Source organism: Rhododendron vialii, chromosome 2a, assembly GCF_030253575.1.
Source record: "Rhododendron vialii isolate Sample 1 chromosome 2a, ASM3025357v1".
NCBI classification, from domain to species: domain Eukaryota; kingdom Viridiplantae; phylum Streptophyta; class Magnoliopsida; order Ericales; family Ericaceae; genus Rhododendron; species Rhododendron vialii.
Genome location: NC_080558.1, coordinates 37776270 through 37788294, shown reverse-complemented (window position 1 = coordinate 37788294; position 12025 = coordinate 37776270). Strand labels below are relative to the sequence as shown.

The following is a 12025-nucleotide window of genomic DNA, read 5'->3' as shown; positions in this document are numbered from 1 at the left end:
CCCGGGTAGGGGGTACCCTCCATTGACTTGGGTATATGTAGCTCCGCACGCCGCTACTAAAAAAAGGATCGTGTGCCCAGCTCCGGTTAGTAAGGGCAATTTTAATATCAGTGACATAGGGCTTTCATTAGCTTTTCTGATAGGAGTAATTCACAGTGAACCACTCACGTCTTCCAGATTAGCCCCAACGGGGGCGATATAGATCTTAGGTTAGGCCTTGATATTCCCGTGCTCCATTACTGCACTTGGCTCTATCTTGTGCCTGCCTGGTTACGATCTTAGGGGACGCTGGACTTCATTGTTTGGCGGAGTCCAGCTGTGACTTGGACGCTCCGAGCTCTGATATTAAATTTTGTATATTTATACATTTGTAAATACTGCGTTTCTGCTTTGTTCTTATTTCTCATGTTTCGGGATTTTCTCACCAAAAGATTTCACCAACGCATCATTGTATCGGGCTTTAATTAGTACTTCTTTGTCGTAGTTTGCCGTTAATGATCCATGCTCACCAGATATGTCCCTATCGGGGGCAATTTAGGTCTTTGGGTGCGGCTTGATATTCCCGGGCTTTGGCATTAGGCTCTGTCTTGCATCACTTTGTTTTGATCATAGGGAACGCTGGGCTTAATTGCTTGGCAAGGTCAAGCGGTGAATTTTACTTCGGGCATGATGTAACAACTTTGATGGTCTAGTATAGCCACCCGCGTTTTGCCTACTTGGTGAGACACGGGAAGAAAAGTATGACTCGTGAGATTGCGTGAAAATCGGGTGGTGTCCTTTGTTTTTCTTTGTATATATGTTTGTTGGCGCCCGGATAACACGAGCCGGGCGGTTCTAATGTCATTTGGCTCTTAGTAGGTAGTTCGAGCTTAAGTCTTTTGTAGGGTGTACGTGCTACCACACCAGCCTTGGTGGATTGGATCTAACGTCGGAGTGATTGAGGCATTCAGGAGCCCTAAGCATGGGTGCGATTACGTGTCGCGGTTGTTAGTCCAATAAAGCTTTGGCCATGATCCTGTGTGACTAGCTGTGGTTCCGTTGGAAGAGCCGAAGGAGTCGACCTTGGAAGCCGTTCCGATGACAAACGGAGCCGGTGACGTAAAAACCTCCAACTTGGTCGAGGTATAAGGGGGTTGACATTCCCCCATAGGTACGATCTTTTGTTCCTTTTTTCCTACTGTTGTTCTCCATGCTATGAGGGCATAGCATATTTCAAGTTGGGGGGAGGGACATAAATCGGATATTTATGTTTTATGCTTTTTGTTTAAATTTTTCGTTTTTGGTAGATCAATCCTTCCGTTATTACAAGTTAGTGGAATGGATCAACTTAGCACTTGGTCAATAGTTTATTAATTGACAAGAGTTCGTGTAAATATTTTTGTTAAACTTGTTCTGTCCAACTCATATGCATGCTAAAGGGCGAGAAATTAAGTGTTGAGTGTGTTGTGAGCAGGTTTGACCCATATCCCGTTGATTGTTCTCAGTATATTCTTAGTTAGGTTTTAATCTCATGTCATGCCTAAACATGTTCGTTATCTACTTTAAATCGCTTCGGAATCAATGGCATATGTAAGAAATGATACAAGGCCATCTTTGCTTGATTAAAACCACAACAGAGTCTCATTGTCCTTTAAAAATAAAGCCTAGTCCGCGTCTCACTCTTATCCATAGGAAACCGGATGTTTGGGTGGAAGTTGGTTTTAAGCTTTGCTGGGGCTGACTTCAGGTTTACAGGCTCCGGGTGTATCTTAAAGGTGGCTCTGGGCGTCGACATTGGCTATAGGGTGGCAAAGTTGAACTTCTGGAGATAAGCTACCCGAATCGATACGGCCCGTAAGGCGTATCGATACGCATTTGTTTCGTGGCCAATCAGAGAGCTGCGTATCGATACGGATTTTGGACCGTATCGATACGCGTGGGTTAAAATCGAAATCTGCAGTTATTAAGGTCGGCCTCTTCATCTTCCCAAACTCCATTCTCTCTCACTAAACCTCCATAACCGCCCAAGCTCACCGAAACCCAACCCCAAAAACACCAAAATCAACCCCAAAACTCCATAATCTTTCATCAAAACTCCAAGCTTTCAAGGAATTCCAAAGGTTTTCAAGGATTTCAAGTCAAATCCTACTCGTACCAAGGTAAATCCTCTCTCTCTCTCTCTCTATGCGCATCATCTCCCATTGTTCTTCCTCTATATTAACTCCAAACCTTGATTACCCACTATATTGCCATGCATTGCTATTTTGAACCATCCTACCATGTTTCTAAACCCCAACTTCCGAAATCACCCATGAACCCCTGTTTCCTAGATTTTTGAAATTTTGATTGGTTTTGGGACTGTAATTGCATGGCGAAGTTACCATTTGTGTACTTAAGTTTAGAAGCAGAATCTGTGTAGTACAACTCAGAGGTGTTGTGGATTCTGTCTGGCCGCCTGTTTTTGTTGAAATTTGCGCGTTCCTGGCTGCAATCTGGGTTGTTTTCTGTAGTATTTTGTTTCAAGATTTGGGATATTGTTCTGTTTGGTAGGTTTTGCATGCATTGGTGAGAACAAAGACTGTGGTTTCTAAGGGCAAGGCTCCGGCTTCTTCTTCGCAACAAGCGGAGGAGATAGTGCAGGAAATGGAAGAGGAGGAGGAAATGATTGCGAACCCGCAAAAGCGAGGCCGGGCTAAGAGGAGGACGGCGGCTGAAATTCGTGCCGCAACTCAAAAGAAATGGGAAGAAGGGATTCGGAACCCGGGGTTCAAGAATGAACAACATGTTGACGTCGACAACCTTAGTATCGAGAATCCGTTTGTTCGTCGCATCCGCGACCAAGGTTTGTCTTACTACCTTGCCCCTAACCCTAGTTACAACAAAGAGCTTGTCGTAGAATTTTACAAAAACATGAAAATTTCGCTTGAGGAGGATGAGAAAAAGGATGATGCCAAGGTAACATAAAAAATTGGGAAGATTACTATCGAGGTGACTTCAGGGTTTATTGCACGGGTTTTGAATTACCGCCAACCACCCGCGGATGATGTGAATTATCCCGATGAGGAGTATGTGGCGGACGAGACCGTTGTTCAGGAATTGTACAAAAATCCTAGGGAGGCAAGTCTCCCTCATGTGCCTGGGAAGTTTAAGGAAGTTTATCGGCTCGTTAATCAACTAGTGCACCACAATTTCAACCCGAGGGGGACGGAGAACAAGCCGGATAGTTACGAGGGGGGAATGATTCACGCGTTCATGAATCCAAATGTGGTGTGTGACTGGGCAAAGGTTATATTTCAGGAGATGATTGACTTCAAAGCCAAGGCCCAACCAACTCTAGGTTGCCTTTTCCATGTTTGGTGACCGTTATGTGTTTGGCTCAGAAGGTTCCCGCTTCCAAGTTTCCAGAGCGTGAAAAGCTCAATTCGGGGGATATAAACAGTTCCATACTCACCCGGAGTATCTCTCAGTCTTGACCTACTGCTGCTGCTGCCCCACGTGGGGAGTACTTGACTACTTTGCCACCAAAGGGTGCAAAGTCGGCTGCTTGGAACAAATTGTTGTTTTGCCAAGGGGTGGCCACTATGGGATGCCTGAAGAAACTGAAAAAGGAGACCCGAGCCAATGCAATGAGGCAGCGAAAGATTGATCATAAGTTAGACTGGGTTCTGAGCCAAGGAGTGGGGCAAGCCAGTGAGCAATATGTACCACCGCCCGAGGAGCCTGATGAGGACACTGATGATTTTGCTGGGGAGGAGCCTGTGTTTGTGGACGACGAGTAGTTTGGTGGAGTAGTTGGAAATCCCTCAACTTGGTCGGGGTGCTTGGTGGTTGACAGCCCACCTCTTATCTTTTATTTCGTTGTTTTTAGTTTAGTTTGGTTTAGTTTAACTCTGACTTAATAGTTTAGTAAGTTTTTGTTGAGGCCGGCATGTGGCCTATGACTTGGTAGTTGGAGTTGGAGGCGGCCAAGGGTAGTTGAACCAAGCTAGTATATGGCCGCCATCCTGTTTTGCTAACCGTTCTTTGATTTAAAACCAAGGTCAATATATGCTATGAAGCCCTTAGTAGATCTTTAATATGCCTTGATTCCATTTCGATTTATTACCTGATAGTTAGTATATTTAGTCTGTGGCATGCTTTCTTTCGGCAATTCAGTTTTCAATCGTTTAGTCGTAAGTTCTATTTAATGGTGCTCTCCACTTATAAGGCATGGTATTTTTGTTCCCCGTGCCTAATTCGAGCACTTTTTTTGTGGGATATGGTTACATTGGTTGGAATTGGTTAAGTTATAGCTTCGTATCCGTCTTTTGTCTTTTGGCGCTCGTTTTGGATACTTGATTATAACTTGCTCAATATTTAGTTGATCACTAAATTGTTGGCTGTGAGTTGTTTTGGAATAATTAAGTTATTTTAACTCTTGCCAATTAGTTGCAGTTTGAGTAGGTGCTAAGTAGCTCTGTCGGAAGGATGGACAGGCGTTCTTTATTTCATTTAGTTTCTATTTTGTTGCTAGGGGCTAGCAACGCTCAAGTTGGGGGGTGTGATACGCACCTAAAATTGCTTGATCGTGGTGCTTAAGTCCGTTAGTTAGAAGTGCTTTTAGCTATTATTGTCGTTTTTAGTCAATATTGCTCGTAAGGTAGTTTGTTGAGTGTTTCAGGCAAAATGCCCTTAAAAGGCGTATTTTGAGTGCAAAGTTAACCCCCAAGTTAATTCAAGAATCATCGCTCGGTGGAACTTGTGCCAAAGTGACCAAAGAACGAAGGCGAGGAGCATCGGGCATGCCAACGGTCGGCGGGTGTCAAGATTGGGAGGCTGGCTTGAAGAACCAGAGATAAGCATTCCGTATCGATACGGATTTAAGGCGTATCGATACGCGTTTGTTACCTTTCCAAGCAGAGCTTCCCGTATCGATACGGCCATAATCTGTATCGATACGGAATTGTTACGGGAGATTGGCCTTTTCAGCTTAACGATGTGGTATCGATACTTTGCTTATTCTGTATCGATACGGAGAGCCTTCGGCCAAATATTTTGCTACTTTTTGGGCTTTCCATTTATGGAATACTTGCCTTTTATAGTATGTTTTTAGATATTTGAGGAGAGAGAAACCCATTGTGTATAAATAGGGGTCTCCTCTCTCCCTTTTGTATCTAGGTCTTTAATAGCTTTTATTTTTCCTCTATTAATGGTCTTTTAAGCTTTTCAAGTTATTTCCTTAAGAACTCAAGTAAGTAATTCTCGTTTGTTAATTTCTCGTTTATTAAAGTTGTTCCTACGGACTAGATCTTTTATAATATCAAGTTTGTTTTCGTTTTTATCGGTTAAAAGTCATGTCTTGTTTTTATGCTTTCTTTCATGCTTTAGCTATGTGTGAGTAGTTGATAGGCCAAGTCTCGGGGTAATCTTTCCCGAGTACTTAGGTGGTTATTTGGTTCTCAAACCTTCGGGCTTTAAATCTTGGTTTTTGGAATCGGATTAACCTAGCCTTTTTGGTCTAAGCGAGGCGTGTTAACTCCTTGGTATGAAGTTTAGTCAAGCGGTCTTGGCAAGCGACATATTGAGGGCTCGTGGCCCCCTACGTGTTAGATACATTAGCAAAAAATAGGTTGATTTAATTCCGGTTAATCACATCTTTTGATAAACGTAGTCATTAAAGCTAAATTCTCCGGGCGTTAGCACACGATCGTGGCTCTCGCCTGAGTTATATTGAGAACCGGTAACATCCTTTGTCAAGGGTTAGACGATCCCTAGACTTGCCTCCTTTAAGTTAATCGAGCGTTTTCCAGTCTTTTGCCTTGGTAATTTTCCACCGTTAGAAGTAAAACTAAGTTGACTGTCTTAAACGCCACAATCCACCATACAAAACCTACAATCCAAGTAAGCTATATTCGAATTCTCTGTGGGTACGATCCCGGACTTTCGGATATTATGCTACCGACGATCTAGCCCTACGCTTGGGGTTTTCAACCTTATATTTGAAGGCAAGGTTTGAGGCGAAGCAGAAATCGAGAAAATTAGAAACATGACACCTAGGGTATGGTTAACGAAAAGGCGTGTTTTGAAAGGGTGAAATATTTTGGAAACCGCAATGTGGCCGAACATGGTAGCCCATTGTGTGGTGTGTGTTTTGTGTGCCAATGGAAACCCGGTGCGACGGAACCATTGTGAAGATACTCGGAAGACCGGAACGGCGGAACCAAGGTTGGGTGTGTGGCTTGGTTATCCGCGGAGAGAAGCCAATGCAAAATGTGCCAATGGGAACCCGGTGCAGCGGAACCATTGTGAAGATACTCGGGAGACCGGAACAGCGGAACCGAGGTTGGGTGTGTTAAAAACGGATTTTGAAAATGTTGATTTGGTTATGAAAAGTGAAAATGGAGACACGGTCTACGATGAATCGCGTAGGAGAAACTCAGAATCTTGGACACCAACGTTGATTGAATATCGAATGTAGATGTGTCATTGTTAACTATTTTGGCTAGTTAAGCTTGCACTATGTGGGGAAATTGTTGATATTGTTTGTAAGTTAAGGGTTAGAGGGCATGGGTTATTCTATTAAGCATTCGTAGCTCACGGTGTTACTTTTGGTGACCCTGACATATTATATTGGTGGCGACGCCGGTATAATGTGTCAGATTTTATAGATGAACATGGTGAATTTTACACCTTGGAAGCGTTTAGAGCCGAAGAGCTGGCCAGAATGGAAGAAGAAGCGAAGTAGTAGATAGAAATCTTAGTCTACCCTCCTTTTGTTTAATAAAGTACTCTTGAGAGAATTATGTTGTAATATTGAGCCAGACTCTATTTAAATTTTCAATGAAAATGTCTTCTTTAACGTACCCAAAATTGAGGGCGTTACAGTTTGTTTATATGTTGATTAAAGTTAACCGGAGGATATACTTGAGCTGTTCATTTTTTGCATATTGAAATTTTGCAAATAGAGACCATCAAAAAATTAAAGGAACAAAACTGAATAATTTATTCAAAACTAATTTCGGGTCGTATTTTCAGGTACGAACATGCATTGGTACAAAAACCATAGTTTGGTATGAGCTCACAATAATATGCATCAACCTTTTTAAAATAAAACTGCAAACTCTAGCGGGCAGCCTTCTGGATCACATTGGACCCACCTAACACCAAGAATGCACCAATCTACCCCCATCCCAAGACTCGGAAAAATTATTACTTGCTCTTCCACTACGCCACATGGTGTTTTTAGGGGCTCTAACATAAATAGAACTATGAGAGGGCTATGGGAGCTAAGGCCCCACGTAGTTTCGGGTTTTATTTTTTAAATATTAAGATTAGTTTTTTTTTTTTTTTTGTTAAGAGCAACTATATTTTTTTTGGTAGTGGGTGTTATTTAAACATTTAAAAATGCTTTAGACTATGTCCGTTTTGGCTCTCTCTCTCTCTCTCTCTCTCTCTCTCTGCGATGGAGCCAGAAATCAAAATCGGAGGGGGCCGAAATATTAAAGAAATTTTGGTTCAATGATTTTTTCAAGACTAAATTCACTCATTCGAGTATCCATGGGACGATTTTGATAAATTGAAGGATTAATCTCAATCATTGTTGTTATCATATAATTTAGCAAACACATTATCGTTATTGCACGATCCTCCCTTCATTCCTAAATAATTGTCCAGCGCGCAAATCTAAGTCTTATAAAAGATACATGTTTTTTCGTTAAAATATCTAAATTTTTTTCACAATCTAATAGAACTTATTGTCATCTATTGATTTGTGAAAAAATAATAATTTTTTTAACAAAACAAATGCATCTTTTTAAAGGACTAGGTTTGCGCGCCGGACACTTATTTAGAGACGAATGGAGTATCATTCACCATAATTTAGTGTTCTCGAAATAAAAATTATTCTTAACTTTATTTATGTTTGTAAGTTTTATATTTTTTTTATCAATATTTATACAAAAAAATATGTAAAATATACTCCAAAATGTGAAATTAGGTGGGGCCAAGGCCACCCCGGCCCCTACATACCTTCCCCCCCTCTCTCTTTCTCTCTGCGCGCGGTCTCCAATCAGTTTTCTCTTCAATTATTACTCTCATTTCTCTTTCTATTTTTTTCACTCATTACCCAACAAAAACTCTTTCAAAACCCAAACCAAGTAAATTACTCCCTCCGTCCCAATTTACTTATCCCAATTCTATTCTAACTGAATTAAAAAATTAATTATATCTTTAAAGTGGTAATGAATTTTATATCCAATATGAATTTTATTTGATAGATCTCGATTTGTTCTATAATTCAATGTTTTCAAAATCACCTAAAACATTATAAATTACAAGATATAATTAATTAAAAAGTGGCACGAACTCCCAAAAATTACAATTAAATTGGGACGAGGAGTATTAGATTTCTGAACCTTGAAATTTTAAAATTTGTTGTTCATAATTCAGCCACCACGTTTAAGAAATTCGGGTCCTGTCCCTAACTCTATCACTACACATTCACGTGAGGTCTATACACTTTTGTTCTGGATCCCACGTGAATGTGTGATAGTAAAGACCGTGAAGCATCACGTGATGGTGCTCTAGAAGAGCATAATAATCACTCAAGACTGGCGCCATTTTCAGCACAAGTAGAATACAAGACTTTCCATTGGTTATTACCTTAAACTGCTGAACTATAGTTGTAGTAATAGTTAGAAATTGGAGTTCTGCGTGGAAAGGAAGCAGAGTTAGGCCTCGTTCCGAAAACGGAAATAAGCACTTATTTTTTAAGAAGGCAATTTCAAGCTAAAAAATTATGTGTTTATGTAAATAATTTTCCTATCAATATGGATCTTGTTTGATAAATCTCATTGAGATCTTTTATATGGTGAAAAAAAAATTGAAATATAATTTTTCATTTATATTATTTTTGAGTTTGAAAATGTAAAATAAGTACTTATTTTTTAAGAAGGTTTCGCCATCTTTCTTCATTTTCGCCTCTCAATCTCCCATCTCCAGGCTTCTCCTGTCTTCCCCTTTTTTTTTCTACGCACATGGTTGTCAAGTGATTGAGACTCTCTCCTTCGGGAGATGAGACCTCTTATTCTCTTCATCATTTTTGGATTCAGCAGTCAGATCTAGGGTTCTAGGTTCTTTTTTTTGAAACTAGTTCACCAGAGACGAAGTGCCTTCAGTCTGCGGCGGGACGAGTTCGAGTTGGTGCAGCGGGTCATGATCGAGGAGGGTTTGCTCTGTGTTCATATATGGTCACTCAACTTTGGCTTTTCTAACCCATCTTCATGAGTGTTTTACGGGTCCATCTGCAACGTCGTGGTTCCAAGCGGCTTTTCTTTTTTTGATTTTGTTGTTTTTGTATTTTTAGACCGATAGTGTCTACTTTTATTATACTGTTTTCATATATATATAATATCTTCATTTTCTGGTTGGTCCAAAAATAGTTAGAAAGTGATAAACTTTGAAATACAACTCATGCTTCAAATTTGTAAAAAGAGATCAAATATGCCTTACAAATTTATAAATGCATACATACACACACACACACACACACACACACATATATATATATATATATATATATATATATATATATATATATATATATAGGTATATTAGTCCATTTCACATGAAAGGGTCCTCATTTTAGTTAAAATACGGACCTTTCAATTTCTCCCATTTTCCGATCGAATTTCGATTATCCGAGCCGCTCTATGTGATCAGAATGTGATTTTAAGAGTATCCATAAGAAATCGGGAAAAAAATGACCGGGAAGGGATTGATTTGAGAAGTTTTTATTTGAATCATTTAATAAAAAACTGTTCACAATTGTTCGGATGAAGCCCTTTCCGGTCATTTTTTTTGTCGATTTCTCGTGGGTACTCTTAAAATCATGTTCTGAACACATTGAGCGGCTTGGATTATCGAAATTCAATCTGAAAAGGAGGGGTCTGCATTTTAACTAAAATAAGGACCCATCATTTGAAACGAACCGTGTGTGTGTGTGTGTGTATATATATATATATATATATATATATATATATATATATATATATATATATATATATGTATGTATATATATATATATGTATGTATGTATGTATAATAATGATAAGATAGTGTTTAAAGGATTTTTACTGGAAAAACGTTCAAGTTTTTTATATTCGTTAACAGATGGTTCTGCTCTCTTTGAGTTTTGGTTTTGGCTTCTTCTTCTTCTTCTTCTTTTTTGTCTTAGTTTGTTCAGTGTGTTTGGGGTGTTCAGAGGTTGTTTCAGTGTAAATTCTCACTTTGGCTTTTTGGTCGGTTCTTTGCCTTCTTTTGATTTGGTTTTCGGGTGGCGTTTTCGCCGGTGTACTCTCGATCCATTAAATCTTTGTAATCTTTTACAAAAATTTATAATAAAAAAAATTTGCTTATAAAAAAAAAAAAAAAAACACAGATGGTTCTGCTCGAGATATTAACAGTACGTTAATACATAAATTAACCTTACTCAGACCAACATTTCCAGTTCTCTTCATATTTTTACGCCATACATACATAATTATGTACATTATATGACGCGCATATATATACACACACACACACTCATATATGCGTCTGTGTGTGACAAGATACATCACGGTATCAGTTATTCGGTCATATGACGGCTGAGTCGGAAAGAAATCGCCAATAAATAGGTAAATAACGACATCAGAGGTCCAAAATCTCGTTATTCAGAATATTTGTGTATGCGTTGGTTTGAAGAATATTTCGGGAAGGGAAGGAACAGTACGTACCGGTATCTACGGTCGAATGGGGCGATGATATATTTCCTGAGGTGGAGAGAATTAGCATCATCCACAATGGTCCCGAAAGCCGGCAAAAGACTGCTGGAAACAGTTGCTAAGTTGTCTATATCATCACTTGATCTCCTTCTGTACAACAAAGGCGGCACAGGCCGTGACCTATTTTCCGATCCCAAGGAAGTTGAAGCTGACCTTCTTTCCGTCAACATCTGTTGAGAGAGAGAGAGAGGGAGAGAGAGGGGTAATAGCTCAAGTTGATAGGAGTAATTGTTTGGCCTTAATTAATAGAATACATGCATTATGAAGAGTATAGTTCAAGTTCACAAAATTGTTTGAGCTAGCTCGATAGAATGGTGTAGATATAATTGTATGAGCTCAATTGTATACTCTATCTGTCCTAAAAAGATTGTTCGGACCATAAGACAAAAACTTTACAAAAAAGGACATTTTTATTAACATTAAAAAAAAAACAGACTTTGATAAATTAAAAGAACTCATTGATATTTAGTAACTAGCGGCAAAAAGATTGAATGTTTTTTTGACAAAAATACAGCATTTTTAAGTTCTCTTCACGGACCTGACAATTTTTTTTAGGACGGAGGTAGTATTACAAGGTGTTTGTGTGTGTGAGGAAAATATGTGATCAAAACTATTATCCTATAGAATACGGATTTGGAAATCATGTAGTGCACACCTATACAAGGCGTAGCGCGGCATCCGAGCCGTCTGTTCGGCAATTAATGGTTCAAACTTTATCTTGGCTTCTACAAACCCAAGTCGTCCATTGCCAAGATGAGACCTAGACTATTGATTACCGACACGGACAACTTCAATACCGCTCTTTAGTGCACCCCACATTACAAGATCCCCGTACAATAATGTCAATGGTGGAAACAATATTAATTAATATTACAAATTGTAAAGGACAAGAAAGAGTGACACCACTTTATGTCAACTCCAAATAATTTTGAGCTTAATAAAATAGTGTACATATTTTGACATATTGTCGATGCAACAACAGTATGCAAATAATTATATTCGTGTTAACAAACCAAAACAAGAATGGTGTGATTGCAAAATTTTCAAATTATTATATTCCACAAGTCATATGGAGTGTGTGTGTGTCTATATATATATAGAGAGAGAGACAGACAGTTTTTATTTGAACCATTCGATAAAAAATAAACAAAAACTGCTCGGATGAAGCCTTTCAAGTCATTTTTTTTGCTGATTTCTCGCGTGTACCCTTAAAATCATGTTCTGAACACATTGAGCGGCTTGGA

General features: G+C 39.3%; 1 protein-coding gene across 6 annotated transcripts in view; it reads right to left on the bottom strand.

The window, feature by feature from the left end:
• LOC131316032 (potassium channel KAT3-like) overlaps window positions 1-10967 on the bottom strand; it is a 110935-nt gene extending 99968 nt beyond the window's left edge. For all 6 annotated transcript variants that reach the window (XR_009196976.1, XM_058345300.1, XM_058345298.1 and 3 more), the window contains exon 1: window positions 10734-10967. Coding sequence is in view for 5 of the 6 variants with exons in the window: in XM_058345300.1 (XP_058201283.1) it covers window positions 10734-10951 (218 nt within the window). In the remaining variant the exon portion in view is untranslated. The remainder of the gene's footprint in view (window positions 1-10733) is intronic.
• Window positions 10968-12025: the final 1058 nt, after the last annotated feature.